The 27,948-nt window shown below is 42.4% G+C and overlaps 4 protein-coding genes across 6 annotated transcripts in view; 2 read left to right on the top strand and 2 right to left on the bottom strand.

Moving 5' to 3' along the window:
• The window catches only part of Amfr (autocrine motility factor receptor), a 35,928-nt gene extending 35,654 nt beyond the window's left edge, over window positions 1-274 (bottom strand). The window contains exon 1 of the mRNA XM_034522387.2: window positions 20-274. Within this exon, the coding sequence (XP_034378278.1) occupies window positions 20-274 (255 nt within the window). The remainder of the gene's footprint in view (window positions 1-19) is intronic.
• LOC143434952 (uncharacterized) lies at window positions 273-23,246 on the top strand. Of its 2 annotated transcripts, none has more exons than XM_076915651.1 (4): window positions 273-680; window positions 4,141-4,246; window positions 9,029-9,111; window positions 23,055-23,246. In XM_076915651.1, the coding sequence occupies exons 1-4, from the start codon at window positions 273-275 to the stop codon at window positions 23,130-23,132; spliced, it is 675 nt and encodes a 224-aa protein (XP_076771766.1). In that variant the 3' UTR covers window positions 23,133-23,246. The 2 variants fall into 2 exon arrangements, with proteins under 2 accessions (XP_076771766.1, XP_076771765.1); XM_076915650.1 differs by lacking the exon at window positions 23,055-23,246 and adding an exon at window positions 10,838-10,972.
• Nudt21 (nudix hydrolase 21) lies at window positions 7,372-27,685 on the bottom strand. The gene is made up of 7 exons (XM_034522468.2): window positions 27,166-27,685; window positions 22,799-22,999; window positions 22,047-22,110; window positions 18,447-18,536; window positions 10,949-11,024; window positions 9,176-9,290; window positions 7,372-7,626 (listed from the first exon to the last, which is right to left on the bottom strand). The coding sequence occupies exons 1-7, from the start codon at window positions 27,279-27,281 to the stop codon at window positions 7,605-7,607; spliced, it is 684 nt and encodes a 227-aa protein (XP_034378359.1). The 5' UTR covers window positions 27,282-27,685; the 3' UTR covers window positions 7,372-7,604.
• Ogfod1 (2-oxoglutarate and iron dependent oxygenase domain containing 1) overlaps window positions 27,533-27,948 on the top strand; it is a 31,993-nt gene continuing 31,577 nt past the window's right edge. Inside the window, exon 1 of one of the 2 annotated variants that reach the window (XM_076915647.1) lies at window positions 27,533-27,843. In XM_076915647.1, the coding sequence (XP_076771762.1) occupies window positions 27,677-27,843 (167 nt within the window). In that variant the 5' untranslated portion in view covers window positions 27,533-27,676. The remainder of the gene's footprint in view (window positions 27,844-27,948) is intronic. The other variant, XM_034522470.2, reaches the window with a different exon arrangement.

The following is a 27,948-nucleotide window of genomic DNA, read 5'->3' on the forward strand; positions in this document are numbered from 1 at the left end:
GGCCCGCAGCCTCGCTCACCCACACAAACAGGCTGTCCGACAGTAGGTACTGGGCCACGTCGCGGGCCCGGGGGCCGCTGGCGGGCCAGCTCGTCTGCAGGAACGCCTCGGGCTGCAGTGGGGCCGTTATCGGCTCCTGCTCGCCCGACCGGTCCTCGGGCTGGCTGAGGGCGCGATAGGCGCTGACGATGGTGCCCAGCAAGGCCAGGCCGCTGAGGCCCGTGTAGGTGCGGAGGCTGGGCCACGGGAAGCGCTCGAGGAAGAGCAGCGGCATGGCGGCGGCGGCGGGCTCCGGCACCCGAGGCTCCCCGCGCTGCGGCCAGGCGCCTGCGGCGGCCTCGCGAAAGGCGCCCACGGGCTCTGGCGTCGCTGCCGCCGCCGCCGCGCCGGGCCGGGCCGGGCCGCTCCTAGCTGCTCGCGCCGCTCCGCCCCGCGTCGCTCCCGCTGCTGCCCCTGCCGGCGCGGAAGAGCCTTGGCGGAGTCGGGGCGGGCCGCCGCCCCTAGCGGGACGCGGGCGGGACGGGCGCGGGGGCGCGGCCTTCGTCCCCCGCCCACAGCCGGCGCGCTGCAGCCCCGAGGACACAGGACCCGGCCTGGGCCCCCGCGTCCCGGCCCCCTGCAGCATCCTTGCCGACCCCGGGCCCACTGACGCCACGGGCTCGCCCGAGCCGGGCTCTAGGGTGAGTCCGGCCCGTAGGCAATGACGGCAGGCCTGTGTGCGTGGTCAAGCAGCAGGGTGCGGGATCCATACCCCTGGCCACTTGTCCCTTGTTCCTCCCCGGCAAAGCAGGTAAACCCTCCATCCCACCACCGTGTAGACTAGAGGCTTCTTTGGTGTCCTAGAGAAGAGAGAATGATGCTTAAGAAATAATAGAAGCCTTGACATAGAATATTTTTAAAATAGAAGCCCTGAGATAGAATATTTTTTTAAACGGAGGAACCAACTTAACAGGAAATAAAAATCCGTTCCCTCTTATGCTACAAGTGAGAATGTCAAATGCTGCTGAGCTTCTTGGTAAATACCTGTTCCTAAAAGGTAAACCAACGGGTGACCATTCGTCCTGGCAATTACACAGCTTGTTAAATAAACAACCAAGAGAACTGAAAACATACACCCACACAAAGTCCCTACAGAGAGGTTGACAGTAGCATTATTCCTAATAACCCAGAGGGGAAACTCCAGTGGAATATCGTGTTTGAAAATAAAGTACAGATACATGGTACAGTATCGGGGACTTTGAAGGTATGTCTGAGTCAAGCTACACACACATATCTAAATTCTATGTGATCCCGATGATAAAGGCAAATGCATGGAACCTAGAGTAGAAGGGGAGTTTGAGAGAACTGGAGGTGACAGCTAAAGAAATGACAGGTTGGGGTACTAGTTTCCTAAAGTGAGAATGTCCTAAAATTGTTGTTATACAACTAGAAATACAAAGTCACTGAATTGTACACTATAAACACCAAGTTACATCTCTATATGTGAATTACATAAGAAAACATAGGGCATAATCTTTTTAATCATTATATTTCCAAGCCATGTGTTAGTGCCTGCCCCAGGATGTATGCTCTGTAAACAGATATTGAATTTTTCCACATTTTCTAAAGGAGATAAATTGTCTTTTAAGTATTTTTTTCCATGTCAGATATTTCTATAGGTTTTTTTTTTAATCTGAAAATTAACCATTTGTTATAATTCTTTACAACACCTCATCATGAAATGGGTCTTTGTACAATACAGTTCCCTTTGGTTCGCTCCCCAGTCATTTGCAACATGGCTCAGGGGATGAACCATTTGCTACAAAGCCTGATGACCTGGGTTTGATTCCCATAACTCCCCCAAGTTATCCTTGGACTTCCATATCTGTCTCCCACACACATAACTAAATGTAAAAATAAAATACCAAGCCTTAACACTATTGCCCAAATCATGGAAATCTTTATTCTGAAGAAACGAGGGTGGTAATTTTCCAGAGAAGTTGTTCTACTTTACAAGGTCAGATCTGAGTCATGGTGATTTTTAAACCATTCGCTTGTGATTCACATTCGACGTAAGCCACAAAACAGCAATATTAGATACCAAACTTGTCCTTTCATATTGCTGATAACAAAGCTGCCTTCTTTAATCTCAGAAGTTTGGGCTCTCTGAAAATCTAACATTTATAACAGATGAAATTAACCCAGCTCAGCTATATTTTAAAATAATGCAGATTTTGGATGGTTTCTGTTTTGAGCAAGAACAGTCATTGTTCTATTCCTTTACCCCTCGGGAAAGTACTTTGCACTTCTTCCTTCCCTCCAGGGCCTGTTTGAGATACTTGTTCTGAGTCTAACCCAGTCTGGACTCCAGTTTGAGGCAATTCCCCTATCTGAACCTCCTTTTAGGTTAAAGGATGGAAGACATGAGCCACCACACCCAAACACCTTCTGTCTGTCTCTTTTTTCTTCCTTCTTCCCTCCCTCCCCTCCCTTGGCATTACTGGAAGGTTTAAAGGCAGGCTCTTGATAGTCTTGAACTCCTGAACTTAAATGATCAGCCTGACTCAACTTCCCAAGAAGCTAGGACTGTGGAGCGAGCTACAGGCCCAGTGCAAGGACTAAATTCTACAGTCCTTTCTAAAGATTATGTGTATTGGTGTGTGCAAGAACCGCCAGGTTTCAGATCCTCTGGAACTGCAATCACAGGCAGTTATGAGCTGCCATGTGGGTGCTGAGAATTAAAGCTGGGTCTTCTGGGTGAGTAGCCAGAGCCTTAACTGCTGAGCCACCTCTCTAGCACCCCCTCTAAAGTCTTAACCAGAAGCCAGATCAAAGCCAGGAGCTCCCACTTATAATCCTGCAGATAAAAAAAAAAAAAAAAAAAAACAGTCCTTAAGGATATGAACAAGGGTAGTTAACACAACTGTGTTGCAACTTTAAGCATCCAGTCTTCAGGCTCTGAATCCAAATGACTCCATCAACTGCAGGTAACTGAATCTAAGGATGCTACAAGAAAAAAGGGAAGAGATAGCCAGGAAAAGGTGGCTCACGCCTTTAGTTGCAGCATCTGGGAGACAGAGGCAGGCTGCTGACCTCTGAATTGAAGGCCAGCCTTGTCTACAGAGTGAGTTCTAGGACAGCCAGGGACACATAAAGAGAGCCTATCTCAAAACAAAACAAAACCAAAACCAAAAACAAAAAAAAAGAGGGGAGTGACAACATCGATCAATAGTTCAATCCATCAGGTCCTTCCCACTATGCCAAAGTGGTCCCTTACCCAATGGACCTCACCACAGACAAGCAGAACTTTGCAAGGATCACTATTGGTATTCTAAGTTGCACAACCCTCCACCACTCAGGATTATCCCAAACAATTAGTCATTCAGTTTTAAATGTTTTTATTGAAATAACAGTGAAATAAAATTTTTAAAAACAATGATCATTTTTGATCAAACTTTTGCTTTACAAATATAAAAAACATAACCCCAAACTCCAGTTTCTTTATACATTCCTATAAACAAACCAGATTCAAGTTCTCAAAACCACAGCTATAAATGGTGCTTGTATACTGTACATGAACATAATAACCGACTTCTCTGTTTGGAGGATACATGGATTGAACCCAGAGCTTTCTAGGCAAGCACTCTCCCACTGAACAGCACCCCAGCCAAAGCTTTCATTTCTGAACACACTGCTCTTCTCTCAACAGAACAGTATAGTCTTGATAGTTCCTGCATTTCCTCCAACTTAATTTCTAAAATACAAAGTGGACTTAACTGGCTTAATCTTGACATATTTGGTTGGTTCCCCCCTCCCCCAGAAGTATGTGTGTGTGTATGTATGTATATACATACGTATGTATGTTAATATTAAGGTAAATTTAATTGCTCCAGATGAATTACAGCTTGTATTTAAACAGAGGCAAACTCCAGTGAGTCCAGTTTAGCCCAAGTGATAGAAAACAATGTGTTTTCTAATGGAATGTGTTGAAAAATCTAATCTTAAGCTACGAAAGGTAAGCTTCTTTAACACTGTAATAGAAGACTGAAAATTCTCTGCAGTCAGCCATCCATATAGCGTTCCAAACACTAGGAATTAGTAAAAGCTTTTACGTTTGGGGAGCTGAAGGCACAAAAATAAGTCATTGTCATAAACTTGCAGCCAACGTGGATTCCAGAACAGAAAGTTCAATGGATAAGACAGACCAAAGCCAAGAGCAGAGCAAATGAAAGCCACAGCTTGGGACAGATCATCATGAAGGAACCATGTAAGTTGCCCTTGAGAGATAATGGCTACTAGACTAACATTTTCTGGACCACCTTAAAGAACCAGGAGGGGCTGGAGGACTTGGCTCAGCCATTATGATCACTGACTGCTGGTTACTCTTTAGGGGACAGGAATTTAGATTCCCAGCACCCACTTGGCAGCTCATAACCATGTCTGACTCTAGTCCTGGGAGATCTGATGCCCTCCTTCTGGCCGCCATGGACACTCTACACACATGGTACATGAAAGCATCATACCCATACTTTTTTTTTTTTTTTTTTTTTTTTTTTTTTTTTTTGGTTTTTTGAGACAGGGTTTCTCTGTGTAGTCCTGGCTGTCCTGGAACTCACTCTGTAGACCAGGCTGGCCTCAAACTCAGAAATCTGCCTGCCTCTGCTTCCCAAGTGCTGGGATTAAAGGCGTGCGCCACCACTGCCCGGCCACATTTTTTTTTTTTAAATACAAACTAATATGCAGAACCTGTGCCATTTTAAGTGTTGCCTTTTTTTTTTTTTTTTTTTTGCAGAGGGGGAGGTCTTGAGACAGGGTCTCTGTGTAGCTGTGGCTGTCTTGAGCCTTGCTTTGTAGAGCAGGCTGCAGGCTGGCCTCTAACTGAGAGACCTACCTGTCTCTGCCTCCCAAATGCTGGGATTAAAAGTCTGCATGCACTTTCACCAATGGCACTGTTGCCTACTCAAAGACATCCCAATTGTCTTCCATCAACTGGGACTTTTTTCATTTCTCCAAAAGAGTAGGCAGTTCTAACTATGGTTTTAAACAACTGAATAAACTTTTTCATTTTCTCCCTTTACTAATATGTACTACTAGCTTTAATAAGAAAATAATGCAATAGGGCTTTCATTTGTAAGAAACACTTATTTAAAAAATGTCAGTTGTTCAAGGGCTTATTTTAATACTCTCCAATATTTAGAATATACATGGTTGGAATGACACTCTAAGACTTACATCTTAAGGGTGATGTTACAGATCAAAGAACCCTTGACACCTGTGCTCTTTTAATGACTGATAGAACATAAAATGTATACATCTCTAATTCATCTCTGTTCATCAGGAAACAAGAGTATTGGGATCCAACTGTAATTAACCAAAAAGCTTTAAAACTGTGTTTATGTGATAGGAATGTACTGTTTAAAATCAATCCCCTTACATCCCGTGGTTAGAACAGCAGGTAACTTAAATCAAAGGTCTCAGAATAGGAATGGCTGGCGCAAACACGTAGAGCTGGAAGAATCTGAGCCAAAGCTTAAGTTATAAAGGGCAAGAGTGGATTAGAATCAAGTCTTCAGCTCAAGCACTGCTTTCTGACAGCACTCTGTGAATCTCAATTAGGACGTTCGCCCCTGTCCACTTTCCCTGAACAACGCTAACACCCGATACCGGGTGCTGCAGCATCTCTCTCCAGTGCTCAATAGTAGGTGAACATAGTCAACCTACTAGCTCCATGCCTACCCTCCCCAGTTGAAGGATTAGCTGGACTCTTAAGAAGCCCATGCTAAATTAGGAATATGCTTACATAAACTACTGGGGCAAAACTGTTGGTGCCTGGAGGAGAATTCAAGAACTAGTGGCTTTTCAGAGGACAACAGCTGCCACTCTTGGTCATGAAGACAGTGCTTACCAAGCATGGGCATGGTTAGACTTGCAGAGACTCTAAATAAACTTGACTGAGTTTAATTCCTCAGCCACTCTTGACCTAGTTGTCAAAGCTAAATGAGAAGAAAACATTTACATTTGCTTTTGCCCAATATTCAGGAGACATACCTTGTGTTAGACAGCATAACGTGTGAGAACTAATCAAGTTTATTTCTGCATATTAAAAATGTTAAACTGGCTACCTCTTGAAAGTTTTCTTTCATTACATCACGCCTACAGCCAACAAGTCTGCAATAAAGCAACCATGGTGACCACAGTGACACAATCAGCCAGGTCCTGTACCCTTTTTCCTTTTCAGTTTATTTTTGAGTGTGTTGCCTTCATATAAGTATCTGTACCATGTGCATGCCTGGTGCCTAAGGTCAGCCATGTCAGATCCTCTGGAACTGGAATTGCAGGTGGCTATGAGCCACCACATGGCTGCTTAGAACCAAGTCCAAGTCCTATGCAAGAGCAACTCTCCAGTCTTAAAGCTTTGTTGAGATAGAGTCTCACTATGTCCCCATAGCTGGCCTAGAACTCAGAGACCTGCTTGCCTTCGCCTCTGGAGTGCTGGGATCAAAGATGTGTGCCTCCACTCTTGACCATCTTTGTCCTGAAACTTTACTCCCATAATTTCATCCTAACCTTGCAAACAGCGTACTAGAAGTTTAAAGTTGCTGTTTTCCTTAGGCTGACAAAACCTGTCCTGACCTCTAGAATCTAGCTGATCCAGACTATTCTTTTGTTTTGATTACTTTTGAGGTAGGGACTTGCTAAGTATCTCAGCTATCCTGGGACTCTTGAGCCTCCGGCATTAGGCACCCAGGTGCTGGGATCATTGGCATGCACCACCATACCCAGCCTATTCTAAAATACTTCTGAAAAGCTTTGCTGCTTACTAAAATCATGATTTTTATCATTATGCATGTATACAACACCTCAGTTTCTCACAACTGTGTATCCTCAGAGTTTGTTTGTTGTCATGGCTCATTCAGTAAGAAGCAATTTAGTAGCAGTGCAAATAATCACTATCCCATTATATGAAGCAAATACTGCAGTGAGTTCTAGATGGACCTCTTTTATACAAGTCCAATGGCTTTCAGTTTACCTAATCTTAATGGTTTCCCAAATGTTTAATGTTTAATTCCCAAATGTCTTGACTTGTGAAATAAGGCCTAGAGAGTTATAAAATATACTTGTCAGATAATATACTAGGATTCCTTATAATGGAGTGGAGTTTGGAACACACTGCACCTTGGACTCAGTCAGATAAATTCAGTTCCCCAGAGTATGAATGGAAAGTCCTCATCACAAACACCTGGAACAGTCTAGGCCCAAGGGCCCATCATCTCACTTTATCTAAACCACGATGGTGTTTTAACATTCCCCAGTCTAAAGAAGGGAAAAAGGATCCTCAGCTGTAAGACTTTTCAGAGTTTAATGAGAAACTTAAAAAAAAAAAAATACAAATAAGAAATTTGCTTTCTTTAATGTACAAAAAAATGTATGAGTAGAACCAAGAGTTAATGAACACTGTCACATGTCCACACCACTATCTAGTTCATATTAACTTTACTCTTCAAACAGGAAGGTGGTGGCAATTTAGGGGACAAGAGAAAACCAAAACTTGTTCTACAGTTATTCTTCTACATGTGTAAGCTGTGCTCACAGAGACGGCTTCTTTTACTTCTGTGTACAGGAATTCAGTTGTATATAAAATTGAACCTGCATTTTAAAAAACAGAAAACTTTTATTAAAAACAGTATTAGTTATATACAGTTTCCACCTTAAACAAGAAGTTACCTGGCCGTTTCTCCCCTCCTGGCATGTTTACCATTTCTACAGTAAGATGCAGTTTGACCTCACTGGTCACACTTATATACTACAGAAGTGCAGCTCAATACTTAGCATGAGAAACATTAAGAGTGTAGATTTGGTTACTTATGAATTACAAAGTTCCTTGAAAGCAGACAAAGTTCTTACATGTCCTTTGCTCTATACACAATGTTCATGTGCACACGATACAGCAAGAGGCCAAAGTAGAGGAGCAAAAGCTGAAGGATGATTAGTGACAACGTAAAAAAAGGCCAATTCTAAGTTCACCAAACTTCCATAGAAGTGAACACCACGACTAGGGTGTTGTTAAACTAACATGTAATAAGTACTCCCAAGAACTATGTTCTAAGCACTTTGTGTGTGCTGACTACAGTCCTATGAAGAAACTACCATCCTCATTTCCATATGAAGTATATGGCCAACAAGAGTATGAGTCTGTTCCAAGTTTTAACTCTAGCAAGCACTGAAGGGAGCCAGAGAGATGGGGTTAAGAGCACTGGCTGCTCTTCAGAGGAGCAGGTTCATTCTCAGCACCCACAGAGCAGCTCACAACTGTCTGTAACTCGAGTTCCAGGGACCTGACACCCTCATACACACACACAGGCAGCAACACCAATGCACATTAAAAGTTAATCATAAAAAGTGGGATTCAAATCCAAATACTGACTGCACAATCCAAAAGATTTGTCAGCCACACCACACCCACACAAGAGAGAGAGAGAGAGACAGAGTGCGCACAAGCATGCAAGTGTTCATGTGCACACTTTAAAAAAAAAAAAGAGGAGAAAGAGGAGGAGAAGGAAAAAGAAGAAGAGGAAGGAAGAAGGAAGAAGAGGAAGAGGAGGAAGAAGAGGAAGAGGAAGAGGAGGAAAAAAAGAAAGAGGAAAGAAAAAAATCCTATTTACCTAAAAGTTCAGACTCTATATAAAACTATAGGGCTATATACCATTTGCCAATTTAGACCTAAGTGCAGTAAGCTCCAAAAGAGAAAAAGAATAAATTATACTAGAAGATTTAAGTATCCACACCCCTCCCCCTTTTCTTTTGTTTGTTTGTTTGTTTGTTTTGAGATAGGGGTGTGTTACATTCCCTGGCTGTCCTGGACTTGCTTTGCAGACCAATTCAAACTCACAGAGATCTACCTGCCTCTGCTTCCTGAGTGCTGGGATTAAAGGAGTGCACCGCCATGCCTGTCCCTACTTTTATATAGACCGCTACTTTGCATTTTAAATATTAGACCGCTACTTTGCATTTTAAATATTGACTATTTTACCATCTTTTCTTTGAACAGACTGCAAACTAACCATGGAAGACACCAGATCTGAGGAAGAACAGTTATATGTCAGAACATCATGCCATAATTTGAGTCTTCAGGTACTTTTAAGCATATTTTAATCTACTGATTACATACAATGTACAAATATATCAACGGTGTTACCTGCTCAACAGCTGCGGAAGACTAGAAATGATGGGCCCGTACCCCGGCGCATTGTCATACAGCTCAAACAGTGGTGCAGCCACCAGCTTGTAATTTTTAGGGACTGCAAACAGGGCTACAAAACAAAAACAGAGCACTATTCAATCTCCTTAATTTTTCATGTAATTTTTACTCCCACTTTGTAATTAATCAACTTTACATTTGAGAAAAGCTTTGACGTCTGTGTTTACCCATGCAGGTTCATATTCAGGACAGAGGCTAGAGGCTGGTAGCATCAGGATGTTTTCCTCAACTCCCCCCCCCCCCCCCAATCTCCTCAGTTGTTTTACTGTTTTTTTTGAGGCAGAGTTTCTGTGTATCCCTGGCTGTCCTGGAACTTGCTCTGTAGACCAGGCTGGCCTTGAGTTTAGAGATCCACCTGCCTCTGCCTCCTGAGTGCTGAGAATAAAGGTGTGTACTAGCACACCTGGCCCAGTCCCACCCACCCACCTTAATTTTTGAGAGTTTCTCAGTGAAGATGGAGCTCACTGCTTTGGCTAGACTGGCTGGTCAGGGACTGTCCAGATGGCACCTGTCTCTCCGCTTACCGGTGTAGGATTACAGAGGTACACCACCATGTTCATCTTTTTACATGGGCGCTGAAGAACCGAACTCAGGTTCTGATGATTTCAGTGAGCAATTTACCTGCTGAGCGATCTCCCCAGCTCTGAGAAAAACTTTTAAGGAAAAAGACAATTCTCATTACTCACTTTGGGTTGTCTGTGTCATCTAGAGATTATAGACATATATTTGAAACATCCTCTCAAGAAAGAAATGCCATAAACAACTTTAAAAAGCTAATTGAAAATTGCCTTGGGTTTAGAACATAATTTTTAATTCTCCTATAAAACTACTGTAAGAAATGGAGCCAGGCATTGTGACACTTCCAGCAGTCAAGAGGCTGAAACAGGAGAATCAAGATTTAGAGGCTTGCCTTCCAAGCACGAGGACCAGAGTTCAATCCCCAAAACCCAAATAATGTATACTTGTAATCCTGGTGCTGGTAAAAGCAGAGACAGGTGGCCAGCCAGTTTAACCTAAGTGGTGAGCTCCAGGAATGAGAACATTCCTAAGGACACTCACAGTCAGGGAGGGAGGGAGGAAGAAGCGGATAGGCAGGTTGAAAAACAACTCAGCAGTTAAGAGCAATTGCTATTCTCCCAGAGGACTAGAATTTAGTTCCCATACCTGCATCCATGTGCACAAATGCACACACAGGCACACACACACATACACACTTGGGCTACATAGCAAGAACCTGAGTACTAGTGAAAGCCTGTAATCCCAGCTCTTGAAAAGCAGAGGCATTAGGATTAGGAGTTCAAGGCCAGTGTAGGTTACATGAGATCTTGGAGTTTTGCTCTTTGTTCCTGAGATGGGGGCACTTGGATGGGAGGCTGGGAAGGAGCAGTTACTGTTGAAACAGAGCAGGTCTGAAGACTCTTTAAAGACAATCTCGAGCTCTTCACCACAATGGGAAAAATCAGTAATAACAGCTCAACAACTCCAAAAACTACAATCATCTCTTAGTTTAAGCTCTAGTTTGACTTCATTCCCCCTACACCATGACTGGCACAAAGAGAAGCTAGGTGACTCTGCATAAGTATGATAAGTGTGTTTTAGTCTTACAGTGTACCTAAAGCTACTCAAGAAACCTGGAGGAGACAAGCGGAGAACCTCAGAGAACACACGACAAGAGTTTTTACATGCTTGCCTTCCAGATAAGGACCTTACCTTTCTCTTGAAGCTGAACCAGAAACAACTTCTTATGTTCCTTGGGCTTTGTTATATGTGCAGGAATATACGGATACTAAAACAGAAAATGAGAGTTACTTGTAGGCTTCAAGCATCGCCCTTCCTAACACCTCATGTGTTAACTATCAGGTTCTTCCAATTACAGACACAAAGCTCAACTACCCTCATATGCTAACTCAGACTCACTGTAACGATTACCCGATGGCCTCATTTAGTTCTCTACATGTACACTTCCCAGTACACTGCTGGTGGTATGCTTCTGTCTGGTTTCCCTTTAAGGGACCTAACAGATACACAAAGTGCCTTCACACACATGTAATAAACAGTAAGCCCATCAGCTGTTTAAGTATAATAGTCAAAGAATGTATGGCTAAGGAAATTTACAACACAATGAAGTTTTGGCTTGAAGATAAGCTGCTGCTTATTGTTACTAAAACACTCTAGAATCCTGATGTGATCATGTTTACTCCAAGAAAACTTTAAAGCTTTTGAGGTATTTGACAGGATGCTCTTTGCCCCTTCTTCCTTCTCCCATACACATAGCACATGCTTTAAAAACAAAAATGAGCTAGGTGGAGTTCTGCCAGCTGGGAAGTCTAACTGGTAGGTAAAATGGAAAAAATATTTAGAAAAATTAAAAGGACAAAAAGAACTAGAGAAACTGCAGCCTGAGAGCAATTGGATACATTAGGTGAGGTATAATTATCACACGCACTTTACTTAGAAACTTTCGAAGCCAGTGCCTGGGGTTGGAGAGATGCTCAGTAGTTAAAAGCATTGACTGCTCTTTCCAGAGGATCTGGGTTCAGTTCCCAGCATCCACATGGCAGCTCACAACTGTCTGTAACTTCAGGATCCAATACCCTCACACAGACATACTTGCAGGCAAAACACCAATGCACATAAAATGAAAATACTTATTAAAAGAAAGAAGCCATTACCTTCGCAGACTGCGCAATTTAGTGAAGCCATACTGCAACTGATCTAGCCAATCTTTACTCAGTACAAAGCCTACCACTTCCTCCCTGTTACCTCTTCCTCACTGGCACCCAACCAGCACACAAGTGAGGACAATTACACACTGAAAAGTACAAATGAGCTCAAGTAACTCTCCCAGGTTTCAGAGGTCTACCTGAGAACCAGATTAACAGTGAAGGGACAAGGAATCGAGAAGTAGCTCAAACCGCACACTTGAAAAACACCTGTGGTTCACATTCAACAAATCATGGCCACACAAAATAATTTCCTTCTGTTTGCTGCTTCCCCTTTCTAAAAGGCTACTCTCCAGTTCTGCTCTTAATAGCTAAGCTAGTGAGGTTCATATGAAAAGACAGAGACAAGGAAGCAATAAAGTACCCTTCCACAGTGACACCCAATGAAAACAGGCAAGTTGGCTAAAGCCGAATGAACACACAGCACTTCACTGACATCCATACTTCCAGGGCCAATCTTACACTTAGTGAAGTCAAGGAATACCACAGAGCCACAGAGTGAAAGAGATAAGGAGGACATTCAGCAAACAGCCTGGGAGACTTCTGAGTTACCACTGAGCACTTTTCTTCCAATTATGTCAAGGAATATCCAAGAAACCAAAGCCCGTTTAGATTAATTGTTGCACGTATATTTCAAATAGCAGCTTTACCATTTGTGTATGGTGAAACTTTGCTTCTTAAGGCCAGGTCACAGATGTGTTGTGGCAATTCTCAGGAGTACCAGTGTCCACAGAGCCCTATATACTTGTCCTCAACTACACAAGGCAGTCAGGAGAGAACAGAACATCTTTTGCCTGGCCAATACTGTGTAACACTTGACCTAGAACATACTGTTATGGAAAGAAGCTCTCCAATAATAGGGCTTTTCATCTGTCCAAAGAATTTAAGACCCAACTTTAAGATACTAGCCAATATATGAAAAGCTGAGCACCAATAACATTACTGGTGATTAGAGTGGATTAAATACATTAAATAGACTTAAGTCCACACAGTCATACTAACAGTCTAATGAGGTGTTCATACCCCACCTGAGAATCACTCTCCCTCAGATGCTAGGGCAGGCTACTCCTTTCTGGAGTCTGCAAAGTTTCTCAACTCACAAAATTGTAGAGAAATTCATTCAAGTCTTGCCAAAGGGGGGACAGGGGTCCCTGGGTTTCCATCTTCAGACAATTCAGAGGGATGTTCGATATGGTTTCTTGACAGCTCTTAGTGATATTAATCTAGCTGTTCATAGTTATATTAAAGTCAATACTATTATGTGTGTGTGGGGGGGGGTTGTTTGGTTTTGCTCTGATGTTTTTTGAGACAGGGCTCAGTATGTAGCTAAGATTGGGCATGAACACCTTTCTACCTCTACCAGAATACTGAGGTTAAAGTATTTTTTTAATGACTGCTGCTTCTGGTCCCCTTCTCCCTATGCTTTGCTACTTCCTGTCTCACACCTCAATCTGTATCCACATCTGCCCTTTTTACTCCATATTGTATCTTTGAAGGATGAATGCATTCTTCTGAAAACTTAAGGAATGGAAAAGAAGCATCTACTATTTCCTATAGGACTGTATACTCCAGAGTAACCAAGTAGTTGATGAGGTTAAGGTTCTCTGTGTATTTAAAAAAAAAAAAAAATCACATCTCTAAAGACTTCATGACTGTAGGAAATTATCAACAATGATCTGTTAACATTAACATTACGAAAACCAACTGTCCTAGTCAGGGTTTCTATTGCTGCAATGAAACACCATGACCAAAAAGCAAGTTGGGGAGGAAAGGGTTTGTTCAGCTTACACTTACACATTGCTGTTCATCACCAAAGGAAGTTAGGACTGGAACTCACACAGGGCAGGAACCTGGAGGCAGGAGCCGACGCAGAGGCCATGGAAGGGTGTTCTTATAAAACCAAGGACTACCAGCCCATGGATAACACCACTCACAATGGTGCCTCCCCACTTGATCACTAATTGAGAAAATGCCTTACAGCTGGATCTTATGGAGGCATTTCCTCAACTGAGGCTCCTTTCTCTGTAATAACTCCAGCTTGTGTCAAGTTGACATACAAGCCAGTACACCAACCAAATAGTATAAATTCTTTTTTATCTCCTTTGAGACATGGTCTCATTGTGTAAGCACTTGCTTACCTGGCAATCTTGTGTATACCTGGCTAGCCTTGAACTCATAGAGATCAATCTGCCACTGCCTCCTACATGGCAGGATTAAAGGTGTGGACCACCACACTCACACAGATGGTATGAGATCTTAATAGAAGAACAAACCATTACCTATGGAGGCCAGCATCTAAGAGACCCCAGTCATCAGGTCGTCTGCATTCACACCTTTGTAGACTCACCCACTATATACCAAGAGTGCTACGAATAGAATACAGAAGTAATCATATGCCACTGCCAAGACCAGGAAGCTAACTGAGCACGGCTTCCCACCTGTGCACTCCTTGACATCATTTCTTACATCCTCTTCAAGTACATGTTCGAAGGAAGGCAGCTGTCCTAGAGGGAGTTATCCTTCGAAGATGACAAGGAACTGAGGGAACCCCTATGCCAGCAACTGGCAAAAACTGAAGGCGTCAATCTAATCCAACAATGTCTGCTTCCATGTGCAGTAGGAATTAGATCCTTGCCCCACTCTTTCTGATGCAGCATCTGTAACTTTATAAAGCCCTGAAAATTCCAACATAATAAATATACATTGTCTTAGGCTACTAAATTTAGAAATACAGATTTAAGTGTCCCTTACTAGAAGTACACAGGATCAAAATGCTCCTGAGTCTGGAGTTTAGTAAACTCTGGACTTGTTCATGAGTATCACCAATCCAAAAGTCCAAAAGTATTATGTCAACCAAAGCCCCTGGTCTCAGACTGTTGCATTAGAACTGCTCGGCCTGTGACTTGTTGCACAGCAGCAATATACCACCTTGCCTCATTTGTTCCCTCTGCCCCATTAATTGGGCCTGAATCCAATCAACTGATTTATCAATATATGAAACATCTAGGAGAAAGAGCACTCATTCAATAAAACATGGATGCTACTGGCAACTGAAACACAAGACAGCCTATTTTCACTTAAGATGATTTACAAAAGTAGAAGAGAACTCATAACCCTATAAATATAAGAGACAGGAGAGACCACCCTCATTCAAACAAATATGAAAACTAGAAATAATTAGCACAGCCAAGAATGGAAGCACATGCTTTAAATCCCAACATTCAGGAGGCAGAGGCAGGAGGATCTCTCTGAGTTCAAAGCCAGCCCAGTCTATATAGCAAATTCCAGGACAGTCAGAACTACATAAAGATACCCAGCCTCAAAAAAAAAAAAAAAAAAAAAAAAACCCAAAAAGAATCAGGATCTATGAACATGGCAATTACACATTTGATGAGATTGCTTTAGATGATAATGACTGTGTCCTTTTCCTGTGCTGGGGATGCAGCTCAATGATGGAGTGCTTGTTTAGCATGCTCAAGGCCCTAGAACCCATTCCCAATGGTTTTTCTTGAAGTAAGTGTTTACACTTACTTCAATGCTTCCCCTCACCAATACAAGGTAATTTTTTTTTTTAAACCAAAGCATTTCCACACAGAAACTTTTTCAAAAGTAGAACTTTGTAATAGGCATGTAAGACTCCAGCTGTATTAGTGTCCTTCAGAGGACCCAAGACTTAGTAGTTGCTCTCAAGGACAAGGAAGTAGCTCTACCTCAGAGTTTATCTTTCTGACAGTTGCACTTACTAAGTGCACCTACCCTTCTGAGAATCCCACATGCTCTCACTCTCGACTTCTCCCTCAGAAATGAGGGTTGGAAAGTGAATGTGTTCACAATGTCCCAAACACACTGTCCCTCCTCCCCTTAAAGACATTAACTGTGTGCCTGAGGCCTTCAGAGGCCAAAAGGTATCAGAACCCGAGAGTGGAGTTACAGATAGTTAGTTGTGAGCTACCCAGAGAGTACTGGGAACTGATTCTAGTCCTCTTCAAGAGCAACTGTTGAGCCCTGTCCCTAGCCTTCTGTATGAAATTATGTGTATGCATGTGTGCCCATGCATATGGGTGCAGGCATGCACAGAGGGCAGAGCTATCAGATCCTGGAGGCTGGAGTTAGAGGTGGTTGTAAACCACCTAATCCAATATATATTCTGAAAATGGAACTCTGGTCCTCTACTAAACCATCTTTCTAGTCTCCATTGGCAACGTTTTATAAAACATCTTTTACAATTCATACTAAACTATTTACAACTGAAATGATACTTAGGAGTTGCTTCAAAACAGTCCATGGGGAAAGCAGAGAAGGAATGAAAAACTCTTCACCAGGGTTAGAGATGGCTCAGCGGTTGGCTGTACTTCCAGAGGTCCTGAGTTCAATTCCCAGCAACCACATGGTGGGTCACAACTATCTGTAATGGGATCTAATGCCTTCTTCTTGTGTGAATGAAGACAGAGAACCCATATACATAAAATAAATAAACTTGATAAAAAAAAAAAAAAGAAAAATACTTCACCATGAATTTACTGTTAAAGGTGATTTTTACTTACTATAATTCTACTTTTACATATTTAAAATTTTTTCTCTTAAAAGAAACAGGGTGGGCTGGAACTAGACCTTCATACATAAGACCTGGTTCAATTCTTAACACTTCAAAAAGCAAACAAAACAACAACAAAATAGTATCATCCTGAAACTGTGGCTTACTGTTTAAGCATACTGTAACCCCAATGCTTTGGAGGTAGACAAAGAATAAATTAAATAGTTCAAGTCCAGACTTGGCTATCTAGTATATTCAATATACATTACATACATACATCCAATATACATTATGTACATACATACATACACAAACATATATACATGCACACATACATACATAGACACACATAAAATAAAAAGAGAAGACGGAAACTGCTTGGCTTTGTAATGATTGATTTCTTTTCTTTTTCTTTTTCTTTTTTTTTTTTGTTTTTTTTTGGTTTTTTGAGACAGGGTTTCTCTGTATAGCCCTGGCTGTCCTGGAACTCACTCTGTAGACCAGGCTGGCCTCGAACTTAGAAATGCGCCTGCCTCTGCATCCCAAGTGCTGGGATTAAAGGCATGCGACACCACTGCCCGGCTCTTTGTAATGATTTCTAAATCTAAATTAAGGAGTTAAGAAAATGAAATTAACAAGGTCTACTCTGATCTTTTTAAAACATTTCTACTTGTTTATCTTGTGTTTCAGGGGAAGTGTGATGGTTTGTATATGTTTGGGTCAGGGAGTGGCTGTTTAGGTATGGCCCCCATAGACTCATGTTTGAACAAGCCTATGGGGACCAGAGAGTGGCACTATTAAAAGGTGTGGTCTTGCTGGAGTAGGTATGTCACTGTGGGTGTGGGCTTTGATATCCTAGTCCTAGCTGCCTAGAAACCAGTATTCTGCTAGCAGCCTTCAGATGGATGTAGAACTCTCAGCTCTTCCTACACCATGCCTGCCTGGATGCTGACATGTTCCCACCTTGATGATAATGGACTGAAGCTCTGAACCTGTAAGCCAGCCCCAATTAAATATTGTCCTTATAAGAGTTGCCTTAGTCATGGTGTCTGTTCACAGCAGTAAAACCCTAAGAGAGGGAGGGTCCCATTTTCAGCACCTGTAGTAACTAACAACCATCTTAACTCTACTTTCTCAGATCCAGTTCCTCCCTCTGACTCCCCAGGCATCAGACATATACATATACAAACACACATACACATGAAAGAAAAAAGCTGTTTGATCTTAAAAATGGTTTTTAAATCAAAATCAAGAAAATGAGAATAAGAAATGGGAGGCTGAGGTCTACTCTAAATTTTTTCATTTATTTTAAAAATTTCCACTTCTGGGGCTGAAGAAATGGCTCAGCAGTTAAAAATACTGGCTCTTCTTCCAAAAGACCTAGGTTCAATTCCCAGCACCCCCATGGCAGCTCACAAAAACTGTCTGTAACAACAGTTTCAGAGTATCTGACGCCTACACACAGACATGCGGGCAAAACACCACTGGCCATAAAATAAACAAAAACAAAAAAACCAAAAAGATTTCTAATATTTAAAAAAAGAGGTGGGGGCAATTGAAGAGATGGCTCAGCAGTTAAGGTCACTCACTGGCTGCTCTTCCAGAGGACCCAGGTTCAATTCCTAGCATCCAAATAGCAGCTCACTACCCATGTAACTCCAACCTCTGGAGACCTGACATGGCTTCCACAAGATACATACATTCAGGCAAAACACACATACACATAAAAATAAATAAATCTTAAAAAAAGGTTTTCACTTTGTGTGTATGTGTGTGTGTAGACGCCACATTTATCCTCTCCTTCTACCATGTGAGTTCCAGGGATCAAACTTGGGCCATGAGGTTTGGCAACAAACCCACTGAGACACCTTACTAGCCCTGATCACTTTTTTAAATGTCTTGAAATAGGTTCTGCTTTACCAAATACCTGGTAAACACACTGAACACTGACCTGAGGAGGTTCAAAATTTGGTCTCCACCAGTTCCCAATGCAGTCATCAATGACCCAGTCTTGCAGGACTCCATCTTGACGACCCAGTATCTGTGCAAAGTAGTATAGTAAGTACACTGAGTATACACACCTGAGAATTCCCTTATGTGGTAGAGACTATTTCAGTGACACTCCTAAGAGCTAGTGTCTTTCCGATAGATTGCCTCTCTACAACTTAGCATCCATTCCATTCTGTCAGAAAACACAAATTTAGCTTAAAATCTAGCATCAACCTATCAAAAGGACCCACAAAGCTGAGCGTGGTGGTACATGCCTCAATCCTACACTCAGGAGGCAGAGGCAGGTGGATCTCTGTGAGTTCAAGGTCTACATAGCAAGCTCCTGGCTAGCCAAGGCTATATAGTGAGACCTTGTCTCCAAAATACCTGTCCTTTCGCTCTGGCTATACATGGAAAACCAAAGGTGACATTTATCAACATCAGCCAAATAGCATATAAAAGGTTCTTTAAAATCAACTACAATTTCTACAAATCATCCACCTAAAGTTACAAAAATGGAAAGACTGCATTTTCACAAAATCCCATTATTACTCTTTGTAATATAACATGAACTTATTTTGATCAAGTTAGATTCAGGCTGGAGATGGCTCAGTGATTATAAGAACACTGACTGCTCTACCAGAGGACCTAGGTTCAATTCCCAGCACCCACATGGTGGCTCACAACCATCTGTCACTCCAGTTCTAGGAATCCAACCCCATCTTTCTGACATCTGAGGGCACCAAGCACATACATGCTACACTAATACATGCAGACAAATGTCCATACACATTTATAAATAACTCACTAAAAAGTTATACTCTACCCATTTCACTGGTCAAAATGGTACTATAAAGTTCAGAACAAGTAGCAATTTCCTGTCCTGTCTCACCCATCCCAAGTGGCTACAAGACTCAGCTCCTAGTTGTTTTCCCCAGTATTTGTTTCTGTGTTTAGAAGTATTCCTTTTTCTTTTTTTTTTTTTTTTTCAACTGCTTTAGAATAGTTTTACATATTAAGAAAGGCTGGGGGGCTGGAGAGATGGCTCAGCAGTGAAGAGCACTGACTACTCTTCCAGAGGTCCTGAGTTCAATTCCTAGCAACCACATGGTGGCTCATAACCATCTGTAATGAGATCTGATGCCTTCTTCTGGTATGTCTGAAAACAGCTACAGTGTATGCATATACATGCAATAAATAACTCTTAAAAAAAAAAAAAAAGAAAAAAGAAAAAAAAGAAAAAGAAAAAAGGCCCAAAACTCCCATGATACCTATACCTTTCCCTGACTGTGACTATCTTACATCAGTATAACACATCTGTTAAACTAATGAATCAATACTATAACAAAGAACCCATGCAGTTTTGGGGTCCCTTTTCAGGCCCAGGATCCCATCTAAGATAGGATATAGATGGTCATCAGTTAGAGGCTGCTCTAGACGGCAACAGTTCTGTTAGTTTGATGATCTTGGCAGTTTTGAGAAATACTAATCAGGATTTTGATTAGTATTTCTCAGTGAGACTGAGATTCTGGCAAGGAAGACAACAGGGGTAAAATGCCATTCTGTTAGGAAGTCAAATCATATGAAAGGGTCATGTTATCAATATGACTCATTGCCAATATGAATCATGATTACTTATCTGAGGTAATGTTTTTATCCCCACACTATCTGAGAGCAATCACTACCCGTGTTCCCTTCCCTCTATCAGTCTGCTCTGCTCTGTGCACAGCCGAGTTCACAGCTGAGTGCAAGGCCTTCTTAGGCCTTTCTCCTACAGCGCTGGACATTCATGTTCTGATTATTATATCATTATTCCTGCCTTACTCCTTCACCTTGGAAGCAAACTCTCTCTGTTGTCTCCTGAGAAACGGTGTAAGGCATAATACAGTTTTAAAATTTCTACAAGAGTTAAAATAATTATTTTCTCCTACAGTGCTTTATAGTTATATTAAAGAGTTCTGGTGTGAAAGTCATATTCTTTCAGAATTATGAAGGCATGCTTCAGATTTTTGAGCTTCCTATATTCAGGAAAGATTTGAAGCATTCCCTGATTTTCCTTTTAAGATTTTATTATTGTACAGTGTGTATACGGTGAGTGAACCGCAGTGTGCATGTAGAGATCATAGGACAACTTTGTGGGGCCAATTTTCTCCCTCCTGTATGTGGGTTCTGGAGATAGAGCCCAGGTCATCAAGCTGAGTGACAAGCAAGCCCCTTTACTAACTGAGCCACCCCAGCAGCCCCGCTAAAGTCTTCTAAGTGGCCCTTGTTCCACAGATACAGCATCTCCTCGATTATTCCAAGAGAATCATGATTTTTGTGACTCATTTAGCTTTCATTGTGGCTGAATTCCTTTTGCTCTTTTAGACTGTATTTTCTTAAAGTGTCCTTCACAAGCCAGTGATACAGCTGCTCACCAGGTGCAGGAGTTTTGACACAGCTATGCCCCCTCCTAAGATCCAAATAAAATCACATAGTTGCTGGGCAGTGGTGGCACATGCCTTTAATCCCTCCACTTGGGAGGCAGAGGCAGAGGCAGAGGCAGGTGGATTTCTGAGTTCGAGGCCAGCCTGGTCTACAGAGTGAGTTCCAGGACAGCCAGGACTAAACAGAGAAACCCTGTCTTGAAAAACCAAAAAAAAAAAAAAAAAAAAAAAAAAAAAAAAAAAAAAAAAAAAAAAAAAAAAAAACCAACCACCAAAACCATCCCCGAGTTTTCTTGGACTGGTCACTCTACAGAGTGGAGATTTGCAGCCCTCTGCCCTGTTACCATCCTCTCAGCTAGGAGCTGAGTTCTGCTCCACATTGCACAGCTGCTCACAGTCCCGCCTCACAGCGAGACTCCTACACTGCTTACCAGTCAGGATCATCGTTTTCAAATATTCTCCCCATCTCTTCTACATTTTACTGCTCAATGTTAGCTGACTCAATGCCCATTGACTCAGTCAACAGTCAGTCCTGGCTCAACTGGACAGAATGGAAAGACAGTGTAGATCAATATAACCTTTATAGATTCAGCCAATCCAGCTGGTGCATGGACTCACTGGCCCTAGAATCTAGCACCGGCAATTCCTTAGCCTTTCTGTTCTTCACTGCTGCATTTTGGACTGGCATCCTGCTGAGCTACAGTCTCTGCTAAGTCTACTGTGGCATGCCCAACAGCCTTCCAGCTCTCCCTAACTTAGTTATTACTTCATCTTTTTGTTAGTGTCTCATTTTGCATTCCATGAATACTACTGAATTTATACCTTCTAAAAAATTACTTTTCTCCTGACTTTTTGGTAGTTTTCAGAAGAACCAGAGTAAAAGTGAGTAGGCTTCCTCTGAAACCTCTAACTAAATGGTCTTGAACTTAAGATAATCCTTGGGTCTTAGCTTAAGATTACAGATATGTTTATTTTCCAGAAAGTAATTTATACTAATTTAGATTTAAGTTCTACTTACTGACTACTAACTGCTCAAATTAAATTTTTTTTTAACAAGACACATGAAAATTTGATTATTAAGTTGGTAGCATTCAGATGGGCAATACAATTGTCAAAGTAGTTAAACAGAAAAATACCTCTGTCATTAAGCGTTTTAGTCCTTCAACTTCATCTTCTCCTGGGTTAAGCTCACCTCCAGGTCTGCAAAAGGTCAAGAATTTCAGCTTACAATTTAATACAATTTGGGGATAATAGCAAGAATATAATAATCATCATTTCTTTCAGGTAACTAATAAGACACATTTCAGTGACATCTGGTAAGCAATCAAGGGCCAAAGGTGGGGATGTGCTGGGAAGTTCAGTCTATAATGTTAAGTACCAGACCACTGTATACAATCCTAAGTTTAAACAGCAAAACTGATCTATATGATGAGCACAATCACTGGCCAACAATCCATCACTGCCTCCTCAAAGAAAAGCTAGCTCTAATGGAGTTAGCAAATAAATACCTGAGAACAGACTACATCCTTAGAGCTGAAGAATGGTACATAGTCTTGAAAAGACTATTTAGTTTAAGGGTTCCCCCCCCACACAACCTGACGGGGGGGGGGGGCAAGTAAACATTTAATGAGTTATAAGCTCATGTAATTAAACTACATGAAAACAACTGAATTCAGTAAGGCTCCCATCCCTTTGAGAAAATGAGTTTGGCCTAATCTAGCTCTTTGGAAAGGAAATAAGCATTGCACTGAAGAAAAATCATGACTTTTCTTTAAGGACTCCGTCATAGTATTTGTTTAAATAAATAAAAGCTAAACTTGTATTTTAAGATGCATTAAAACAGCCATTTTTTACAAGTTGTCTTGCTGTAATTTCCAACACTACTTACAATTTGAAGAAAGTTGTTCCCAGCTGTAGCAGTAACACGTGGGGTAGGCGGTGTTCGTGTACAATCAGAACCCCTTCTACAGTCCTTCTCATCCCAATCTTATCAAATTCCTCCCGCATGCGCTGAAATCTGGCTGCAACAGAGCTGTCCTTCTCATAGAGGGGCTCCTTTGTACCGAAAGTATAATTGGTAAGTGGGTACCTGTGAGCCAAAACAAGCATTAGCATGAGAACCGATGGTCTTATTTATTTACCAGGACAGTTCAAAACAACACATACAGAAACCATACAAAACTGCACTGTGCTCAGAAGACCAGCCAAAGAAGCAGCTATGAGATAGCAGAGATCAGAGGACTGCTGCCGCCTGACTCCTGAAGCCAGAACTTCCATGCATCAGTCACAGATAGCACGGCCCTAAGGTCCCTGAAATGCTCAGCCAAGTGCTTATCTATACTGGTTTTAAATCATTTCGTGGCACCAGAAGTACCAGTCTGGTTCCTCTGACTAATCTAGTTCTAACTTCTATAAACCAACCTGCACTAACAGCTCATCTGTTTTCTCCTATGGCTGAGCCACTGTGGTCTATCAGCAGCTCTCTAGTTGCTTTCCTTTTAATATCTTTAAAAATGAGGTTTTGTACACATATGTATATGGTGTTCTTTGTGTGTCTGTGCTCTCCTTTCACCATGTGGGTTCTGGGGAACTGAACTCACATCATCAGTCTTGGCAGCAAGCACCCCCACCCACAGAGCCACCTCACTGGTAGCACCAATTATTTTTTGTTTTTCCCAGTTAGCAAATAATTAGAATTTTCTAGTTCCTTTTCAGATCAACTTTATTTCTTTATTTTTTTGGCTTGCTTGTTTTTTGAAAGAGTTGCCCTGGAACTCACTTGTAGACCAGGCTGGTCTTTAAACACTGAGACCTGTCTGCCTCTCCCTCCCAAGTGCTGGGATTAAGGACATGTACTACCAGTGGCTTAGAAACATTTTCTTTTTCCCTCAGAGCCTTGTGTAAGAGAACCCAAACTTGATTTAAAGTGTTAAAGACTTAATCTTGCTTAGTAAAGATCAAATCCATATTTATATTTTATCACACATTCTACCTTGCAACCCCTTGATTATAGTTTCCCCCGCCCCAGTAAGAATATTTTGACTGAACATGGCTAATCCCAAAGTATTTCATCTACCAAAAACCCCTTGATATTGGCCTGGGAAGACAGTCAGTAATCATCAAGCAAACATATGGACCTAAATTCAATCTCCAGCTCCCACTGTTGGGAGGTTTTGTGCACTGTGTTCTCAGGTATTGATTTCTATACCCAGACACCTGGTTACAGTCCTGACAATGGCAAGGTCAAGCATCTCCAGTCTCAATGTTATGTAAACACTGTTTTCCATCACCTCTGATGGGTTAATAAAGAAGTGATCTGCCCATCAGCTGGGCAGAAGAGAAATAGGGCAGGACTTCTGATCCCAGTCTGTGGTCTCAAGAGGAAAGAGAGAAGGAAGAAGGTGGAGAGAGCAACCACGGCCACGAGGACACACATGGACCAGGGCAAGACTGAGTTTCAGACAAAAAACCATTTGCCTGGGTATTGGCAGCCTAGTTGAATTAGAATAGCTCAGAAACTGCCCATATAGTGTCTGCAGCTTGTTAATAAAAATACCAAATCCTTTTATTCAGGATAAAGTGAGCACTGTTTGTCATTACCTGGGAGCAAAGGGGAGAGGGGGTAGAAAAACCCCCAGAATTACATTAACAACCTACCCAAAACAAACAATAAAACCCACCAACTACCACACACACACACACACACACACACACACAAATCTGAGCATGGTGGTCCCACTGTTATGGAAGTGAAGACAGATGTATTTCTGGGGTTCACTAGCCAACCAGCCTAGCTTGCTCTGCAAGTTCAAGGATAGTAAGGGACCCTGTCTCAAAAAAAAGAGTGGGAAGGGGCTGGAGAGATAGCATATACAGGCACACCTGCAAACACTACGAACCTGAGCTGGGGAGAGGCTCATGTGTAAAGCACCTGACATGCAATGAGGTTGAATCTCTAGAACCCATGCAAACCTGGCTGCAGTAGGCACATCTGAAATTCCAGTGTTCCCACAGCAAGCTGGATGACAGACAGAAAAATCCCTGGAAGTTTATGAGTCAGGTAACCTGATGCAGCAGATCAAAACGAGGCCATATTCTCAAAGTAGAAGGTGACTCCTGATATTGTCTTGACTTCCACAAATGTGCTCTGACCCAGGCACATCATACTTTCACAAATGCTGTGAACACAAACACATATACCCCACATACACAACTACATATATCTGCATGAATGCATATTGCGTGCATGTGCAACATGCACAAACCACTCTCGATGGTGAAAGATGACTATACTCTCCTCAGTTGTTCCTGAGAAGGGAAGTCAAGGTAGCCAAAAGGAAAACATTAATTCCCGAAGTCAAATTCTAAACACAAAGTGGCTCTAAAATAGTAAGAACAAACCATCTTCAGGGGACTTTAAAGATTATAAACAATTTTACAGTCAATCCAAAATCCAATCATATACTACACAAACTTTATGTACTGTACGAGGCTGTACATGTGTTAATGTGTGGTTTTCCCAACCTACATTAGAAAGAACTGAGACTAGCTACAATACATTTCTACTGCAATGACCATCAATCTCCTATATCCCAGGATCTCAAGGGAACAAAACATTCAAGTTTCCAGCTGTGAAATCTGAGCAGCAGCCCCCAAAGAGCCTATTTTCCACATCATACTGTGGGCATCTCAAAGCAGCAAAGTGTGCATCTAAACACCTGGCCATGAGCATGCACACTGTGGTACATCAGGACCCATCCAGAGTTTCCTAAATGGGAATGTACTGCAGAAACAAAGATTTACTTCCCACTTAACGGGTAATTCCCCCAGGTGAACTTAAGTTCACAGCCCAGTAATTTTACTTCTCAACACTGCATTTACATAGGAAGTGAAAAGTAACATACTCAACCTGCAAAACATCTTGCTGAAAGCACATCTATTTCAACAACTCTACACAACGGCCTGATGTGAAACAGATCCAGTAATCAAGGACAGTTTAAGTAAGACCCAGGGTTTTGGCTTATCAATGAAGTGATGCAGAACTTGTGCTTCCATTTTTTTTTTTTTTTAACTTTCTGAGGCGCTGGAGGCAGAATCCGGGGCATTCCACTCCTGCACTCATCCATTTTATTTTTAAAAGAGTTCTTGCCTTCTCCATTTTATGGGAATCTTATAAACACTTAAGTGACAGGTTATTAAAGTGCTACTGTGTAGTGTGGGACAAAAGTAAATTTGCATAAGACACAACTGTCAACTATTTTGACATTTTATAAACCTTGTATTTCATTACCTAAGTCTGCACGCCAGTACTTGTTTTGTCAAAAAAACAACAGTAGTGGTTGTTCTTGAAAACAGTTCTCAAGAAGTTTTCAATTCCATGTTACATTTAGTTCTAGGAGGAAAGGTTTATTTATTTGAATATGAAACGGAGAAACACTAAAATGACTTACCCAAACCCCACTATCAGCAATGTCTCGCACATTTTAAACAAATAATCAGCCTAAACTGGATAGTCTTTCCCGTTAGCACTAGCTCCCCTCACTGGGGAATGAGATACCAAACACCATATAAGCTATCTCCCAATCCCAATTTCTTGCTGCAACAAAATTCTGTTGTGAGTAATCGCAAAATGGAATCACTTGCTTAAGAAAAAAGGTTTGTTGAACACAAAACAACCTGCAAACAGGCTGTCTGGGCAACATGTAAGGTACCTCCAACCGTCTGAAAGTACAGCCAGGCAACAGTGTGTGTACTCCCAATTTAGGTCTACCGGGACTCTACGATCATGTTGTATGCTGTCACTTTGGTAGACAAGACATGCAAAAGCAAAAAGGTAGACCAAACAGCGATAAAATGAATAAAATGTGGCCACTGGATGGAATACTACACATTTAAAAGGAAAAAAAAAAAAAAAAACTAGGCTGTCAGAGGTTAATCTGGAAAACTTACTGTAAAAGAAATGTACGAAATTGATAGGTATTCAAATAAACACAAATACAAGTGCGATTAAACAACCAGCAACGGATTGAAAGAATACACACATTATGATGAATTCAAAGCAAACGTGGGTTTTAAACATGACTGAATGAAGAGAAAGGGGGAACGAGACTCGCTTTAAAACAGAACAACTGCCAAGTCGGGGTCGAGAAACAGGTCAGGGAAAGAAAGCGCGCATCCCGGAAGAGACAAACCGCATCCGGCGTGAGGGAGGGCGCACGGGGAGAGGCTTCTCGGCCGAGGCCGCGCCGCACTTACAGGTTAATGGTGCGCTCCAGAGTGAGGGGCTTGGTCTGCTGGATGTACTTGTTGCCGAACTGGTTGACCCCCCGGGGCCAGCCCGTCTGCGAACGATTGGGCGGCACCACAGACATGCTGAACAGCTCCGACACTGGCGACGTGCAGAAAGCGGGGGGCCCGGGGAGGCGTCCGCGGGGCGGGCAGCGGTTATCTGCGTCCCGCTCAGCAACCACCGCCCGCCATTAACAGTCGAGAGCAAGAGGAGCGAAACACACGCCGGAAGTGAATACGCTCCGGCGGCAGGAAGTTGGGAGGCAGTCCACCGCGACCATTCGACAAATTGCTGGCAGCATGACGTAATATGTTGATCTTCTATTGGTTACTTATGTGTAACTCCCGCCTCCTTATGCTTTGGTGCCTTTCTATTGGGTAATGCTACTAAAGGAAAGAGGATTTTCGGGAACTGTAGTTTCTGAAGGGAAGTAGCACCCTGGCTTCCTTGGCGTGGGTCTGTGTGTATGGTAAGAAGATGAACGGGAAACGGCCGGCGGATCCCGGCCCGGCGCGGCCAATGAAGAAGGGAAAGAAGCAAGTAGCGGCAGAGTTTTCGGACGCTGTCACTGAGGAAATCCTGAGGAAGCAGGTGGCTGAGGCCTGGAGCTGCCGGACGCCGTTCAGCCATGGTAATGGGGTGCTGTGAGGGAGGCGCGGCGGCAAGAGGTATGGGGAGGATCGCAGCCACCTCCGACCCGGGCGCCGACTGCTGCTTGGTTCATTGCAAATTCTGCTGGATTTGACAAG

Source organism: Arvicanthis niloticus, chromosome 18 (assembly GCF_011762505.2).
Source record: "Arvicanthis niloticus isolate mArvNil1 chromosome 18, mArvNil1.pat.X, whole genome shotgun sequence".
In the NCBI taxonomy this organism is placed as follows: domain Eukaryota; kingdom Metazoa; phylum Chordata; class Mammalia; order Rodentia; family Muridae; genus Arvicanthis; species Arvicanthis niloticus.